This window comes from Oryctolagus cuniculus, chromosome 2, assembly GCF_964237555.1.
Source record: "Oryctolagus cuniculus chromosome 2, mOryCun1.1, whole genome shotgun sequence".
Taxonomy (NCBI): domain Eukaryota; kingdom Metazoa; phylum Chordata; class Mammalia; order Lagomorpha; family Leporidae; genus Oryctolagus; species Oryctolagus cuniculus.
The window spans coordinates 116476282-116494798 of record NC_091433.1 but is presented as its reverse complement, the minus strand read 5'-3'; the positions used below and the strand labels follow the sequence as shown (position 1 = coordinate 116494798).

The 18517-nt window shown below is 49.9% G+C and overlaps 1 protein-coding gene across 5 annotated transcripts in view; it reads right to left on the bottom strand.

The window, feature by feature from the left end:
• REEP1 (receptor accessory protein 1) overlaps positions 1-18517 on the bottom strand; it is a 128889-nt gene that overhangs the window by 47768 nt on the left and 62604 nt on the right. For all 5 annotated transcript variants that reach the window (XM_008254156.4, XM_017340317.3, XM_070068838.1 and 2 more), the window contains exon 3: positions 6388-6464. In XM_008254156.4, coding sequence (XP_008252378.1) covers positions 6388-6464 — 77 coding nt within the window. The remainder of the gene's footprint in view (positions 1-6387; positions 6465-18517) is intronic.

Genomic DNA, 18517 nt, shown 5'->3' with positions numbered 1-18517 from the left:
AGGCCATTAGCAGGGAGCTGGGTCTGAAGAGAAGCAGCAGGGACTCAAACTGGCACTCATATAGGATGCCAGCACAGCAGGCAGAGGTTTAGCCCACTACACCACAGCACCAGACCCATAAATAAATAATTTTTTAAAAAGCAGGCTCCGGGGCTGGCACCATGGCGCAGTGAGTTAATCTTCCACCTGTGGTGCCGACATCCCATACGGGCACCTGTTCTGGTCCCGGCTGCTCCTCTTCCAATCCAGCTCTCTGCTGTGGCCTGGGAAAGCAGTAGAAGATGGCCCAAGTCCTTGGGCCCCTGCACCCACGTGGGAGACTGAGAAGAAGCTCCTGGCTTCTAGCTCCTGGCTTTGGATCGGTGCGGCTCTGGCCATTATGACCATTTGGAGAGTGAACCAATGGAAGGAGACCTTTCTCTCTGTTTCTCCCTCTCACTAAATGTTAACTCTACCTCTCAAATAAATAAGTAAATCTTTAAAAAAAAAAAAAAAAAAAAAGACCGAGCAAGCTCCTAACCCCCAATATAAACAAAGAGAGAACAGGAAGAGGCACAGATCACCTTCTTTAGGACAGAATGAAAGTATGGGATGGAAGAAGAGAGACAGTTGGACTCAAGCCCTGGACCACCCCAGGGCTGGCAATGTCCCACATGGCTTTCTCTCCTGGAGGCTGCAGAGAGGGGCTGGCCCTGCCGGAGCCACCCAGCACCTGCACAGAACTAGCACACAGCAGGTTCTACAATGATGCGTAGCAGGGTAACTTCTGGACCACGCGCTCGTACCAAAAGATCTCTAGGTAACAGCCAAGTACTAAGCGCTGACAACCAGGAGCACTTGCCAACAGCAGTACTTACTACTGAGTTCCAAGTAATCTCTACATCACAAGAGACTGAAATTTGGAACTGGGAGGCCCACAGCAGGGGCAAAAGTGGCGCTTCGAAACAAAACTGGCAGGGCTAGGAGCAGGCCCTTAAGCTTCAGCGCTTGGTCCCTGACGACACTGGCTCCTCCCTTTAGGGATTTAGTCTTAGTTTTTCAGATTTTGTTTCCATTCCCTGACTTATTTTAAGCATCTCCTAACACAGCCAGCCTCCCTCCCTCCCTCCCTCTCTCTCTCTCTCTCTCTCTTTCTTTCTTTCTTTCTTTTTTGACAAGCAGAGTGGATAGTGAGAGAGACAGAGAAAGGTCTTCCTTTTGCTGTTGGTTCACCCTCCAATGGCCACCACGGCTGGCGCGCTGCGGCCGGCGCACCGCGCTGATCCGAAGGCAGGAGCCAGGTGTTGCTCCTGCTCTCCCATGGGGTGCAGGGCCCAAGCACTTGGGCCATCCTCCACTGCCTTCCTGGGCCACAGCAGAGAGCTGGCCTGGAAGAGGGACAACCGGGACAGAATCCGGCGCCCCGACCGTGACTAGAACCTGGTGTGCCGGCGCCGCTATGTGGAGGATTAGCCTAGTGAGCCACAGCGCCGGCCCCTTTCCTTTTTCTTAAGTTAGTCTCTGTTGCTTGCTAGAATGGATCACTGGTCCCAAAAACCCATGGCTCATGGGCCAAACCCAGCCTGTCTGTTTTTATAAATAAAGTTTTCTCAAATGATGCCACACCCATCCATTTTTCGTATTGTCGAGGGTTGCTTTCCTGTGCCAAGGGCAAAGTGCAGTGGTTGCAATAAAGATGGGATGGGACAGCCTTGGATGCCCAAAGTACAGTAAAGATGTCCTGATGCCCAGGTAAAGCCATAGCCTCCCCAGGCACGGGCCTGAAGTCTTGGGCACTGAAACGCATGCAGGCGGGTGGGCAGCGGTGGTCCACAGAAACACCCCCATTTCCTCCACAGTGGCTCCCACTGCACAGGCACAGTCTCGCCTCCCTCCCAAGGCAACCCCTGCCCACTGTGGAGGGGTGGTGAAGTCTAAGAGGGCTGAGCCAGGCATAGCACTGCCCAGAGTACACGCAGGGAATGTGCCTAGAGCACTTCTAGATGAGAACAGGAGTGACTTGGAACAGTGGGCCCTCTGAGGGTGCGACTGTGGGTCTGGGGGAGGAGATGGACTGTTTAGTGCACTTTTGCAAGCTTATTTTTTCCATGAGCACGTATCATTTTATAATTTTTGAAAAACAAAATGAGATCACCGGCCGGTGCCGCGGCTCACTAGGCTAATCCTCCGCCTTGCGGCACTGGCACACGGGGTTCTAGTCCCGGTCAGGGCACCAGATTCTGTCCCGGTTGCCCCTCTTCCAGGCCAGCTCTCTGCTGTGGCCAGGGAGTGCAGTGGAGGATGGTGCAGGTGCTTGGGCCCTGCATCCCATGGGAGACCAGGAGAAGCACCTGGCTCCTGCCATCGGATCAGCACGGTGCACTGGCCGCAGCGCGCCGGCCGCAGTGGCTATTGGAGGGTGAACCAACAGCAAAGGAAGACCTTTCTCTCTGTCTCTCTCTCTCACTGTCCACTCTGCCTGTCAAAAAATTAAAAAAAAAAAAAATGAGATCACCTCGACAAGTAATGAAACAAGCCTCCCTCCTATCTTGCTCCGTGACCATCCATGAAATTACTGTTTTCATCAGGACATTAAAAAGTTAACCACAAACAGGAAACTGCTCTCAGGAGGCGGTGGGAAGAGGGGGGCAGGGAAGTGAAGAGCGAGCGATGGAGAAGCATGAGTGCAATGGGTCAGCTCCATTCCCGGAAGGGAACAACAGTCAAAGATGCTTCCCGGAAGCCAGGATCATTTTAGGACAGGAGCTTTTACTATTCTTATTATTAGCTCAGAGCTGCTAAGCTGGTGTCCTTGAAGGGCACCTGGGCTCTGACATTCCCCAGGGGTCTGACTCCCCCTGAGAAGCCCCCGACTCCTCATCGCTGGGGGCCGGCTGGGGGCGTGGCCGGGCAGTGGAAGGCTGAAGCAGGCAGAGAAGGTTCCTGAGCAGCCCCTCCCCTGCAGAAGCAGAGCTAGGGCCACCAGAGAAAGGCAAGAGACCGCTCATGGCCTGCTCATGAACTACCTGGCCACCTCCAGCCAGGAGGGCCAAATGAGGGAGCAGGGAGGTCCCCACGCAGGTCAGGAAGAGAGAGGGCTTTTATCCAGACCTGTGTCTGTGCTCAAAACAGACCTAGCATCAGTGCTGTCCACGACAGGGAGGAGCATCATCGGACAGGATTTCCACCCCGTAAAATGCAGCGAGGCTGAAATGCTGAGAACCCTGGGAAGAGGTGGTGAGCCCAGTACTGTCCCCTGGTGCTGTGAGGAGGCCAGGAGGACAGGCAGGGCATCATCACAGAGGTAAGGCTGCATGGTACGGAGTGGCCTGGCCATGCTGTTTAACTGACTACACCATGGCGACTGGGCCAGGCCCACGGCCCTCATCTCTGTGAATCAGACACGAGCCTTCGTGCTGTAGCTCTGCACAAGAGGGCTGCACTCCTCTGGGGTCTCTGGGGGAGAGGAGGTGGCTTGGAAGAGTTCTGCACTTTTTCAAGGAAACTGAGTGCCATTAGCAGTATGCTGTGTTACCTAGGTACACTGCAGGGCAGAGAGGCACAAATTCATGGAATTAGGAAACCTGGATTCCTTCCCTACAGCTTGAGGCAACGATGGCTGAGATGGTGATCTCTCCCATTGGAGGGGAAAGTCAGCCTTAGCTACAAACTAAGGTAATTCAGGACATTGACTACAACAGTACTCACAGAAGCAGTGGTCAGGTCTGTCCCTGGACCTAGGACATTCCATGGGCAAGTTCATATTGGTCCTTTTAGGGTAAGAATAATTTCTTCCAAAATGGAAATATATTTATTATTTTTCTGAGATGGCAAAATTTATTCACACAGCAGACCCAATGCAAAACCAACCCCATGATCCCAAGTTGTAGAAATAATTTTGGTCTCTCTCTCTCACTGTCCACTCTGCCTGTCAAAAAAAAAAAAAAAAAACTATTAAAAAAAAAAAGAAATAATTTTGGCTGGAGCTGGGGCTGTGGCATAGCAGGTGAAGCTGCCGCCTATGGTGCTGGCATCCCATACAGGTGCTGGTTCGTGTCCTGGCTGCTCCTCTTTAGATCCAGCTCCCTGCTAATTGCCTGGGAAAAGCAGGGGAAGGTGGCCCAAGTCTTGGGACCCTGCACCCAAATGGGAGACCTAGAAGAAGCTACCTGGTTCCTGGTTTTGGTCTGGCCCAGCCCTGGCCATTGCAGCCATTTGGAAAGTAAACCAGTGGATGGAGGATCTCTGTCTATCCCCCTTTCTCTGTAACTTTTTGAAACAAATAAATCTTTTAGAGAACAAGAAAATAAATAACCTTCATTAATAAATAAATAACCTTTTAATATACATTTGCAAGTGCACAAATTCACAGCCTTTAGAGTTTTTTTTTTTAGAAGAGAGAGAGAAAGAGTTCTCGTCTGCTGGGTCACTCTCCAAATTTCCACAATGGCCTAGGGGGCTGAAGCTGGGAACTCAGTCCAGGTCTCCCATATGGGTGCAGGAGCCCAACTTCCTGAGCCATCAGCACTGCCTCCCAGTGTCTGCATTAGCAGGGAGCTGGAGTCATGACATGGAGCTGGGAACTGAGGCCAGGTACTGCAACGTGGGACATGGGTGTTCTCATTACTATCTTAACTACCAGGCCAAACACCTGCCCCCTCCTGTTCTTTAAACATAAACAGCATACTATAGAATATATTATTCACAGACTTCTTCACCCAAGACGATATATCCATAAAAACTCAGCTATGTTTTTAAATTTCTCCATTGCTAGAAATACCTGCAGTATTTTTAAGAGAAAAAAAATGGGAAACAACTTAAATATCTATGAAAAGGACTTTAGTTACATAAATTATGTTCCATCAATATGATGAAATACTACATGACCATTTAAAAAATAGATAGCTATCCAAGTATTTACGTTCATATGAAAGTATTTCCAAGATAAACTTAATAAACAAGAGAGGACCGTTAAGTATATTATAACAGCATCATTAAAAAGAGAATGGGGGGGGCATCTGGTGCGGCAGCTAAGACGTTGCTTGGGAAGCTCACACCCCCACTGGAGTTACCGGGTTTCAGTCTCCGCTTCTGACTCCAGCTTCCTGCTAACACACACCTTGCATAGCAGCAGGTAACCAATGGCTCAAGCACTTGCATCCCTGCCACCAGGTGGAAACTGGATTCAGTTCTGGGCTCCCGGACTTGGCCTGGCCTAAGCCAGGCTGCATTGGGTATTTGAGGAGTGAACTAGCTAATGGTCTGTCTCCATCTCCCTGTGTTTGAAATAAATAAATTAAAAAAAAATTTAAATTATGTACACAAAAACAGCTTTTTAAAGAGGATACACAGCTGTGAGTAGTGGTTAGTGAAATGTGTGGGAAGGAAACCTCGATTTTACCGCACACATCTGCATATTGCTTCTTTTGTTCCTTCCATTTTTCTTTCTAATAAATGAATGCTTCTTTGCGAAGCACACTAATTGAGGAATGGTATCTTATCCATCACGATATCCCCAGTGCCTGGGACAACACCTGCTCTTACAAGGTCATTCAATACATACTAACAGAAAGAACAACTTTCATAGACTAGATAATTTATTAACAAAGCTTCAGTTAGGGGCCAGCATTGTGGCACAGCAAGTTAGGCTGCACTTGCAATGCCGGCATCTCCTATCAGAGTGCCTGTCTGAGTCCCAGCTTCCGTTCCAGCTCCCTGCTAATGCGCCTGGGAAGACGGCAGAGGATGGCTGAGTACGTGGGTGGGAGACCCGGATGAAGTTCCTGGCTCCTGGCTTCAGCCTGGCCCAGTCCCAGGCCCCTGAGGCCAGTTGGGGAATAAACCAGCTGATGGAAGATCTTCCTACCTTTCTCTTTCTCTCTTTGTGTTACTGAGCCTTTCAAAACATTTTCGGCCGGCGCCGCGGCTCACTAGGCTAACCCTCCGCCTTGCGGCACCGGCACACCGGGTTCTAGTCCCAGTCGAGGTGCCGGATTCTGTCCCGGTTGCCCCTCTTCCAGGCCAGCTCTCTGCTGTGGCCCGGGAGGGCAGTGGAGGATGGCCCAAGTGCTTAGGCCCTGCACCCCATGGGAGACCAGGAGAAGCACCTGGCTCCTGGCTTCGGATCAGCACGGTGCGCCGGCCGCAGCACGCCAGCCGTGGCGGCCATTGGAGGGTGAACCAACAGCAAAAGGAAGACCTCTCTCTCTCTCTCTCTCTCTCTCTCTCTCTCACTGTCCACTCTGCCTGTCAAAAAAAAAAAAATTTTTTTTCAAAAGTGCTCCAATTCACATTCCTGCACTGGCATCTGTGGCCTGAGCTACTGTTTGAGGCTTCAGCCCTTTCCCACCTCTTTCCCAACACATGTAAAACAATCTCTTGAAATGTCTCAAATCCTGGGGCACTTACCAACAGAGGAAGATGTCTGTAAACGTCTCTGCTGTGGTGAAAAGTGCAAATATAATCCAATACATCATCCACTTGACCTGTGGGAAGAGAAAGCAACACAGCTAGCAGACAAGGCCAAGGACAGATAGCAAGAACAGGTCCAGGCAGAGCAGCCTGCATTCAGCGTGGACTCACCCTGTCCTTCCCCAACTCGAGTCCAGTCCAAGACGTCCCCCAGGCTCAAGGTCAAACTAAGCCCGGGTGGCCTTCCATAGCACTTAGGTGGGCCCAGGAGTCGGCCAGGTCACTTTTCCAGGACCAGCATCGGGTGAGGACGAGGAAGTGTGGAAAGCCTCTCCGCAGACAATGAACCTGACCCAGGCCAGACTCCTTGATGGAGCAGTGGTCATCTTCACTGGTTACTTGGGAGCCCTTCCTCAGGGCACGGTCACAGGGCCCTTCCCAGAAACCGGATCTTTCTTTAGGTCTCTCCTTTTCTGTTTCCATTGGGCAGCGACCCACGTGTCCTGACTTTCCCTCACTAACCCGCCCTACAAGCCATCCCCATACAAATCTCCCCAACGTAGGACCTCACCAGGCGACTTCCCCATTTAAAACCTCCCAGTGCGCAGAACAAAGTCCAAGTTCCTTAGTCTACTGGTCCCAGCTGCCTGTAATGGCAGAGCAGTCTAGATGAGACCAACCCACCTGCTGACGGTAGTAATACACTTTGAAGGAAATAGTTTAAAAACACCCGTTTGAAGACCCTGGGGACTAACAAAAGGCAGGCAGAGACAGGAAGGGAATCAGCTTCTGTAGCCAGGGAACCACACAGCGGGTCCAGGTTGATGCGGGCTCAGGACAACACTCCGTCTGCACCCCCACTGGGCAGAAATCCAGTCTTCTCTGCCTAAGCAACCGGAGAATGCAGTTTGGGTCTGCCAGAGATGCTGGAAGTGGAGAGCAAGAATACGAGAGAGAGGGAAGCCACAAAAGGGTCCGCCCTAAAGAATCCACATGTAAATTCCATTTATGTCCTTGGCTCACTTCTGAACTGCACAGAATCAAGACTCCAAACCAAAAGTGTATTTTTTTAAATGAAAGCAGAAGGAGTCGAGATACTGAGCTTCTGCCCTGCTGTAACAGAACAGAGTTTAAAGGCCAATTCCTGCCAATTTATAGAGAGGTTTGGGAAGCTTCCAGAATTTCCAGTAAGACATAAGAAGGGCTACCACTTAGAAATAAAAATTATGTCCCAGCACCAAGAGAAACGCTCTAGGACTAAGGGCAACACTGAAATGCTTGCCCCAACACAAGACCAGGCTGCCCCAGGCTCAGGGGACAGCAGCCAAATTCGACTCTCCCCAGAAGAAAACTCAACACTATTCACAAGAAGGCAACACAAAGCTGGAGTTTTGGCAATGCATCATACACCAAATCCAGTATATAATAAAAAGCTAAAGGAATAAGGAAATATAATGCTTGGTTATAAGAAAAACCAGTTGGTGGAAACAGGTCCACAGTTTACCTAAATGCTAGAATTAGCAAACAAGGACTTTTAAAAAGTGTGTGTGTGTGTGTGTGTGTGTGTGTGTGTGTTGCAGTGACTGGCTATCCACATGCAAAAGATGAAGTTGGACTTTTAACTCACTCCGTTTTAGAATATTAACTCAAAATAGATCAGGGACCTAAATAAAATGCCCAAACTACAAAATACTTAGCAGAAAACATAGGAGTAAAAGTTTTTGACCTTGGATTAGGCAGTAGTTTCTTAGATATGACACCAAAAGCATAAGCAACAAAGAAAACAAAGATAAATTAGATTTATCAAAATTAAAAACTTCTGGGTATGGCGATGTGGTATAGTGAGTTAAGCAGCTGCCAAGACACCAGCACCCTGCGTAGGAGCCAGCTTGAGTCCCAGCTGCTCCATTTCTGATCCAGCTCCCTGCTAACAGCCTGGAAGAGCAGCGAAGGATGCCCAGATGGTCTCCCTGCCACCTATGTGGGAGACCTGGAAGAAGCTCTTGGCTACTGGCTTCAGCCTGGTCCAGCCCTGGCCACTGTGGCCATTTGGGGAGTGAAGCAGCAGATGGAAGATCTCTCTCTCTCTTCCCCTCTCTGTCTCTGGTTCTCTCTCTCTCTTTCTCTCTGTAACCTGACTTTTTTTTTTTTTTTTTTTTTTTGACAGGCAGAGTGGACAGTGAGAGAGAGAGAGACAGAGAGAAAGGTCTTCCTTTGCCATTGGTTCACCCTCCAATGGCCGCCGCTGCAGCCGGTGCACCGTGCTGATCCGATGGCAGGAGCCAGGAGCCAGGTGCTTTTCCTGGTCTCCCATGGGGTGCAGGGCCCAAGCACCTGGGCCATCCTCCACTGCACTCCCTGGCCATAGCAGAGAGCTGGCCTGGAAGAGGGGCAACCGGGACAGAATCCGGCGCCCCAACCGGGACTAGAACCCGGTGTGCCGGCGCCGCAAGGTGGAGGATTAGCCTATTGAGCCACGGCGCCGGCCTAACCTGACTTTCTAATAAATTTTTTTTTAATTGGGGCAGCATTGTGATGTAGCAGGTAAAGCTGTTGCCTGCAATGCTGGCATTCCATATGGGTGCTGGTCTGTGTCTCAGCTGCTCGATTTCTGATCTGGCTCCCTGCTAATGGCCTAGGAAAAGCAGAAGATGGCCAAGTGCTTGAGCCTCTGCTACCCATGTGGGAGAACTGGAAGAAGCTCCTGGGCTCCTGGCTTTGGCCTGGCCCAGTCTGGCCATTGAGGCCATTTGGAAAGTAAAGCAGTGGATGGAAGATCTCTCTCTTTCTCCCCACTGCTCTCTCTCTTTTTTTTTTTTTTTTTTTTTTTTTTTTTTTTTTTTTTTGACAGGCAGAGTGGACAGTGAGAGAGAGAGACAGAGAGAAAGGTCTTCCTTTGCCATTGGTTCACCCTCCAATGGCCGCTGCAGCCAGCGCACCGCGCTGATCCGAAGCCAGGAGCCAGGTGCTTCTCCTGGTCTCCCATGCGGGTACAGGGCCCAAGCACTTGGGCCATCCTCCACTGCACTCCCGGGCCACAGCAGAGAGCTGGCCTGGAAGAGGGGCAACCGGGACAGAATCTGGCGCCCTGACCGGGACTAGAACCCGGTGTGCTGGCGCCGCAGGAGGAGGATTAGCTTAGTGAGCCGCGGCACCGGCCTCTCTTTTTTTTTTTAAATTGAAAACGTTTATATCCCAAAGAACACAATCAAGAAAGTGTTAAAAAGACAACCCACAAAGGGGCAGAAAACATTAGCAAATCATGTCTCTGATAAGGTATTTAAATCCAAATAGAGAAAGAACACTTACAACCCAATAATAAAAGGACAAATAACCCAATTTAAAATATGGCAAAGGTCCATATTTATTAAAGAAAGTGAATCAATCATGAACAAATCCAATAGCCATCTGTGATTAAAAAATAAATAATTCTTGGCAAAGTAGGAACACTCATGGAGGGGAAACGATTCACTTTGATAAAGAAAATCCTATAAAAATCCCTCCCACTAGCATCATACCTAACAGTGAGAAAATACATGCTTTCCTCCTAGGATCAGGAATGAGACAGACATTCTCTGCTGACACTTCTACATCATAACACAATTCCCAGCTAATTCAATAAAATAGGAAACAAAAGAAAAGGTACACAGGCTTAGGAAACAGCGTTTTCATCATTCTTCACCAAAATCCCAAAGAATAGACAAAAAAATCCCTCCTGGAACTAATAAGTGATGACAGCAAGGTTGCAGGATAAAAGGTTAATAAAAGTCTATTGTTCTCCTATATGTCAGCAATGAACAATTAGAAGATGAAATTTAAAAAATACTACTACTGGGGCCAGCACTGTGGTATAGAAAGCTAAGCCTCTGCCTGCAGTGCTGGTATCCCATATGGGCACCAGTTCTAGTCCCAGCTGCTCCACTTCCAATCCAGCGCTCTGCTAATGCGCCTGGGAAAGCAGGGGAGGATGACCCAAGTGCTTGGGCCCCTGTACCTGTGTGGGAGACCCAGAGGAATCTCCTGGCTCCTGGCTTTGGCCTGGCCAGCATTGTGACACAGCAGGCAAAGCCACCCCTGAAACAGTAGCATCTCATACGGATGCCAGTTCCTGTCCCAGCTGCTCCACTTCTGATCCAGCTCCCTGCTAATGGCCTGGGAAAGCAGCAGAGGATGGCCTAAGTGCTTGGGCCCCTGCATGCACGTGGAAGAACCAGAAGAAGCTCCTGGCTCCTGGCTTCAGCCTGGCCCAGCCCTGGCCATTACAGCCATTTGAAGAGTGAACCAGCAGATGGGGGATCTCTTTTTCTCTCTTTCAAATAAACAAATAGATTCTTTTTAAAAAATACTACTTCATTAGCACTCCTGAAGGGTGAATTACTTGGGAACACATCTAATAAGGTAGGTTAAAAGTCTACATGCAGGGGGCCAGCACTGTGGCGCAGTAGGTTAATCCTCTGCCTGCAGAGCTGGCATCCCATATGGGCACTGATTCGAGTCCCAGCTGCTCCCCTTCTGATCCAGCTCTCTGCTATGGACTGGGAAAGCAACAGAAGATGGCCCAAGTGCTTGGGCCCCTCACTCATGTGGGAGCCAGAAGAAGCTCCTGGCTTCGGATCAGCCCAGCTCCGGCCGTTGCGACCATCTGGGAAATGAACCAGTGGATGGAAAACCTTTCTGTTCTCTCTCTCACTGTCTGTAACTCTACCTCTCAAATAACAAATAAAATCTTTTTTTAAAAAATCTACATATGGAAAACTACAAAACTCTTATGAAATAAATCAAAGAAGATCTAAATAAACATGGATATTTAACTTCCATGGTTAGCAAAAACCAACATTGTGAGGATGTAAGTCCTTCTCAACTTGATCTACAAATTCAAGGCAATCCCAGTCAATATCTCAACAAGTTACTTTATGTATACCTGTAAAATGATTGTGAAGTTTATATAGAAACCAAAAGACCCAGAATAGCTAACCTAATATTGAAGAACAAAAACAGAAGACTAACACTACCTGACTTCAAGACTTCCTATAAAGCCACCATAATAAAGATCATGTGTGCTGTGGTTTGAATATTTATCTCCTTGGACTCAGGGGCTTAGTCTATAAAGTCTAAGAGGGCAGCAACTTAATCCAATCACGGTGCTTGGGAGACAGCTTTTGAGACGTGATCAGCTTGGATCAGGCTGTCGATGTGGAGGATTCAAGATGAATCTTGGTGGCTTTTCAGGAGATGGACAGACAGACATGCATGACGGACAGACAGACATGCGTGCCTCTGTCTCTCGCCATCTCAGGAGTCTGCCAGCAGGAACACCATACCCAGAGGCTGGGCCAGTGGGGCCTGCCTGATCTTGGGCTATTACTTCCAAAATAAACCCTCTTCCTTTATCAAGTTGGCCTGTCACAGGAATTTCATTAGAGTGATACAAAGCTGATGTGGTATTGGGGAAAGAATAGACAACAGATCAATGGAACAGAGCATAAAGCCCAGAAATAGACCCATACAGAAACAGTCTTCCGATCTTGGACAAAGGCACGAAGGGAATTCAACAGAGAAAAGACAGTCTTTACCACGAGTGATGTCGGAAGCAATGGACAGCCACACATAACAGCAACCGTGGAAGAGGCATCTGAGCACTTCGCTTCCACCTGTCACAGACATTAACTCAAGACGGACATAAAACCTAACACCAGGCTTGAATATTTTCAAGGAAAACAAAGGACAATGACAATAGCAATTTTTTTAAAATCTCTTTTCTTGATAGAATCCTTAGCCACAAACTTCTCCGTGAGCAGCCACTCTCGCTCGGGGCGGTACCTCGCTGCCACACCAGAGCTGCTCTCCTGAGGATCGCACTCTGTGCCACTCTTCCAGGGAACACCAGGGACCCTTTTCAGGTTTTTACATGACTGGCTTGGTTTCTTCAGCAGGATCTGAAAGCTCCCCCAACACCACAACTGTGCTGCCTGTTCCAATCCTCTTCTAATCCTAGACCAGGGCCCCATTCCTCCCCTGCCACGAGCACCCAACCATCAGGTTCTGCTGCCTGCACCCTCTGATTTCTCTTGAATCTTTCTTCTTTCCTCCGTCCCCCCTGCCAGTCCCTTATCCCAGGCCACCACATCTTCCGTCTGGAATACAGCTGCACCCTTATGCTGCTTCTTGGAACTCGGACCCCTTCCTAATCGGTCCTCCATATTCCAGTCAAGATCTTTTTTTGTTTAAGATTCATTTTATTTATTTGAAAGATAGAGAGAGGTAGAGTGTGAGAGAGAGTGAGAGAGAGTGTGAGACAGAGAGATCATCTGCTGGTTCACTTCCCAAATGACCACAATGGCCAGCACCGAGCTGATCTGAAGCCAGGAGCCAGGAGCTTCTTCTGGGTCTCCCACATGCGTGCAGGGGCCCAAGCACTTGGACCATCTTCTACTGCTTTCCCAGGCCATAGGAGAGAGCTGGATCAGAAGTGGAGCAGCCAGGACTCGAACCAGCGCCCAAATGGGATGCCAGCGCTGCAGGCTGGGGCTTTAACCCACTGAGCCACAGCGCCAGCCCCAAGATCTTCTTAAATCCAAATTGGTTGATTCTCTTTCCTAGCTTAAAGTATTCAATGGTTCCTCATGGTTGTTCAGATAGAGCCCAAGTTCCTTAAACTGGCTTACAAAGCTTGCATGAACTGGCTGTAATTATCTCCGTCAAAAGTTCCCCTCTGGAGCCAGCACTGTGGGCTACGCCTCTGTCAGCAGTGCCTGCATCCCATATGGCCACTGGTTCATGTCCCGGCTGCTCCTCTTCAGATCAAGGTTTCTGTTGTGGCCTGGGAAAGCAATGGAAGATGGCCCAAGTCCTTGGGCCCCTGCACCCATGTGGGAGACCCAGAAGAAGCTCCTGGCTCCTGGCTTTGGATCGGCACAGCTCCAGCCATTGCAGCCATTTGGGGAGTGAACCAGCGGATGGAAGATCTCTCTCTCTCTCTGTAAACTCTACCTCTCAAATAAACAAAACAAAATAAAATAAAATAAAATAAAAAAAGCTCTCCTCCCCACCCACCCTCTCCCATTTTCCACTCCAGCTATAACAAACCTCCTTCATTTCCCTGAACACAGAGTCCCCATTAGTCTCCAGATCACAGCCCTGGGACCCCAGCCTAAACGTCGCTCCCTCTAGGAAGTACCCGTAGCTCAGGTCAGTACCCTTCCCTTCTGTTTCTCCTCCCCTGCCACACACGCTTGCCATACTGCTTTGAAAAGTACCTGCTCATTCCTCTGCTTGTCCTACCAGAATGTGAGCTCCCTGAGGGGGTTCCTCCTGCACTTTCTTCCACCCCTCGCACCCCCACACGGTGCTGGGCAGGTGGCAAGCACTGAACCACATGTTGTGAGTGACAGGGCTGGAATGTGGGCATTGTGAGTGGGAAAGGGCGGATGGATTCCAAACGGCTGGGAAGGAAGAGACTCTGCGGAGTACAGTCCTGATGGCTTTCTGAGAAGGAGACAGAATTAGACAGTCTGAGAGGCCACAGATGTCCCCCGTGGGCACCTACAGGGCAGACAGCTGGGCACGCATGGGAGGAAAGCCACCTGCGGAAGCGAGTGCCTGACAATGGTGGGGCCACTCATACCGGCAGATGGGAAGTTAGATGTTAGCCCATGTGTGTGGGAGGGGCTGATGGACAAAAATGGGAAGTCGGGGGCCAGCACTGTGGCATAGGGGCTTAAGCTGCCACCTGCGATGTCAGCATCCCATATGGGCACCAGTTCCAGTCCTGGCTGTTCCACTTGCAACCCAGTTCCCTGCTTATGTGCCTGGAAAGGCAGTAGAAGATGTTCCAAGTGCTTGGGCTCCTTGTACTCAAGTAAGTAAATCTTTTTAAAAAGGGGGCGGGCAAGGGATTTTGTGCAGCTGAATGAGGGAAGAAACATAGAAGCAGGCTTTGGAAGCAGACCAGCATCCGGGCATCAAGCCTTGCCCATGTCTGACAACCTTGTTAGGAAGATCCCAGCCCTCTGCCAGGGGCAGCTTCGGGGAGCCTTCCCCGCCCTGGGCCAGGGGACTCTCAGGTGCCCCAGCAGCGCTGCTCCACGCCCAGCAATGTCCCCGAAGAGGAGAAGCGGAGGGCTCATATCCATAAAGACTCCACTCTGAATGCAGACTGGGTTCTCAGTTCTTTGCTGAGATGCCGCCTGGCTGGTCAGGTGTACCCCTTTCATTAAACTTTGCTTCCTTGCTTACTGCTACTCTCTGTCTCATGTCTGAAATACATCTCTTGTATGGAGACGGACCTCTGATCCAGCTGGCTCCGGTAACAAAGCCAACAAGAAAGTAAAGACAGAGCCAATTTAGGGAGTAAAGGCTGTGCTCTGTGTAGCTGAGGGCAGCCCAGGGCCCAGGAGACCACCACTCAGCAGGATGCCCAGCGGATGCCTGCAAGGCAAGACTGACACACAGCGGGGAGGCGGGGCTGTGGCCAGAGAAGGGGGTCACGGCTGAGGGGGTTGAAGAAGATTCCATCACGCCTGCTTCACTTTAAAACGCTCCGCTGCAGAGAGCAGGATCCGAGAATGACTCATCGGCCCTGACCTGCTGGTGACTCAGAGATGGAAACCATATTCATCTAAAATCGGCAGGAAATGGTTTTCCGCATTGTGCCTCACAAAAATCAAAGGATAATGATTTTTTCCAAGATGCAAGGAACTCAATCCATACCTTTGTGCAAGACAGGGGATGGAGAGACCGAGTGGGCCTTCCTAGGAGGAGGGGGGCTATGACGGCTTTGAGGGGTCATGTCCGGGGCAACTGTGGGATGGAAAGTGACCAGGATGCCCGGGGAATTCCTCCGGACCCAGGGGTGAGGAGACAGGAGGGGAGCTGTGACCCTCAGCCACAGCAGGAGGCTCCAGAGTGGAGGGTAGCGAGCAGACCTGGTCAGGGTGGTCCACAGTGTGGGGAGGGGAGACAGTCATGCGGGCAGAGCCGTAAGCAGCGCACTAGGCCTGGCAGGACCAGCACCGGCAAGCGATGCATCTGTACTGTCCTCAGCTCTATCACATTTTCCTATTTTCTGGTTTTTAAAATTTTTTATTATCATCTACTTGAAAGAGAGACAGAGATGAGACAGACAGAGAGGGAGAGAGGAGGAAAGGAGGAGAGGGGAAGAGATGGGGGGAGGGAGGGAGGAAGAGAGAGAGAAGGAGAGAGAGAGAGGTCTTCCATCCACTGGTTCACTGGTTCACTCTCTAGATGTCCACAATAGCCAAGGTTGGAACAGCCCAAAGCCAGGAGCTCCATCCAAGTCTCTCATACGGGTGCAGAGACCCAAGTACTTGAGCCATTACCTGCTGCCTCCCAGGACCCTTAGCAAGAGGCCAGGTTGGAAGTGGGGCAGCTGGGACTCAAACTGGCACTCATATTATATGAGATGTGGGCGTCAGTTTAACTCACTACACCACAACGTCTACCCCATTTTCTACATTCTCAATGGTCTGGCATCTGTGGCCCCCAAGGCTAGAGAGAGCCATTTCTTAAAGACAGCAACAGACTTGCTCAGCACGCCTCTCACATTCAAAGCAACAAATTCACACTCTGTCCCTTTAAGGAGCTCCCATAGATCAAGCCAATAATCCCACCCTAATCACCAGAGGGCAAAGTACCAGACTCCAGAGGCACGGGCAGCCTGCTGGAATTAATCACACTCCAGTCCTAGCCGGCTTACCCTGCCTTGCCTTGCAGTTCTCAAAGATGACAATGCAAATAGTTTTATCTATAGAGATGCAAATGAATTTTGTCTGGTAGAGAGACAATTATGAACTCACCACATCCCCAAGAAATCAGTTCTAAATCTACTAACGATTCAACATTCCTAATTGCCTGTTCTTTGAATTCTTTTTCTTTTTGTCCAGGTATAATTGACATTAAAAATTGTATATATTTATGGTATTCATGTTTTTAAAATTTCTATTTATTTACTTAAAAGGCAGTGGAGGGCGGCATTGTGGCACAGTAGGTTAAATTCTCCACCTGTGGCACTGGCATCCCATATGGGTGCTGGTTCTAGTCCCAGCTGTTCCTCCACCAATCCAGCTCCCTGCTATGGCCTGGGAAAGCAGAAGATGGCCCAAGTGCTTGGGCCCCTGCACCAGTGTGGGAGTCCTGGAAGGAGCTCCTGGCTCCTGGCTTAGGATTGGCCCAGCTCTAGCCATTGCGGCCAATTGGGGAGTAAACCAGCGAATGAAAGACCTCTTTCTCTCTCACTGTAACTCTACCTCTCAAATAAATAAATAAAATATTTAAGAAAGAGGCAGTGAGGGGGCCGGCGCCACGGCTCAACAGGCTAAATCTCCGCCTTGCAGCGCCGGCACATCGGGTTCTAGTCCCGGTCAGGGCACCAGATTCTGTCCCGGTTGCCCCTCTTCCAGGCCAGCTCTCTGCTGTGGCCAGGGAGTGCAGTGGAGGATGGCCCAAGTCCTTGGGCCCTGCACCCCATGGGAGACCAGGAGAAGCACCTGGCTCCTGGCTTCGAATCAGCATGGTGTGCTGGCTGCAGCGCACCAGCCGTGGCGGCCATTGGAGGGTGAACCAAGGGCAAAAGGAAGACCTTTCTCTCTGTCTCTCTCTTACTATCCACTCTGCCTGTCAAAAAAAAAAAAAAAAAAAAAAAAGAGGCAGTGAGGGAGGGGTAAGAGAGCAAGAGATATGAGAGAGAGAAAGAGAGATGGGGGGGGGGGGAGTTGGCATGGAGAGATCCCAACCACTGGTCCATTCCCCAAATGTCTATGATAGTCCTTAGCTGGAGCTGAAGCAGGAAGCGGGAATTCAATCCAGTCTCCTACATGGATGGCAGAAATCCTACTGCTTGGGTTTCACTGCTGCCTCCCAGGGTAAGAAGCAGCAGGAAGCTGAAGTTGGGAGTAGAGCCAGGTTATCAACCCCAGGCACTCCGATACGGATGTGAGTGTCTGAATCACGAGGCCAAATGCTCACCCCCAATATGATATTTTGGTACATGTACATTGTGAAATGATTAAAGCAAGCTAAATTAACATATCCATCATCTCTCACATTTTTTAGAGTCTCCTTTGAACTGTTCAGCACCTTACTGGTTCCCGCATTCATTAATGCGGATGTGCTGATTTTATATTTGTGTGAGTCATGATTTTTTAAATTAATTAATTTTATTTGAGAAACAGAGAGACAGACACAGAGAGAGCTCCTGCCTACTGGCTTATTCCCCAAATGCCCACAACAGCTGGGGCAGGGCCAGGCCAGACCAGGAGCTGGAAGCTTGATCCAGGTCTGGCCTCCCACATGAGTGGCAGCGGCTCAAGGGCTGGAATCACCCATCACCTGTTGCCTTGCAGGGTGCATGAGCAGGAAGCTAGAGCCAGGAGTGGAGCCAGGACTCAAATGCAGGCACTCCAATATGGAATGTGGGCCAAACACCCACCTCAAAAGTCATGAGCTGCCCCTTGAAAAAATATTCTCTTAGCAAAAGACATAAATGCCGGTGAGAAACACACGGCGAGTTGTCTGAACATGGACTGTAGCCTCTCTGCTTATTTACTTTCTCTCTGTGTGATGTGTAAATATTTTTATTTTTAAATATTTTAAAAATATATGTTATTTTTATTTATTTGACAGGTAGAGTTGTAGACAGTGAGAAAGAGAGACAGAGAGAAAGGTCTTCCTTCCTTTGGTTCACTCCCCAAATGGCCGCTATAGCCGACACTGCGCCGATGCAAAGCCAGGAGCCAGGTGCTTCTTCCCGGTCCCCCATGTGAGTGCAGGGGCCCAAGCACTTGGGCCATCCTTCACTGCCCTCCTGGACCATAGCACAGAGCTGGACTGGAAGAGGAGCAACTGGGACTAGAACCCAGTGCCCATATGGGATGCCAGCACCGCAGGCGGAGGATTAGCCAAGTGAGCCATGGCGCCGGCCCCTGAAGTGTAAATATTTTAACTCACTATACTCTAATGTGCTCTCTCTTCCCTGGTCAGACGATGGGGTCGGGCAGCTGCTGGTGCCCTGGATGGGTCAGGCCCTGGAGCACTAAGGCTGGATCCTGTCAAAACCGGAAGAGGAAACTGCTGAGCGGCGCGGGACGTCCACTGGACTAAAGGAACCTGG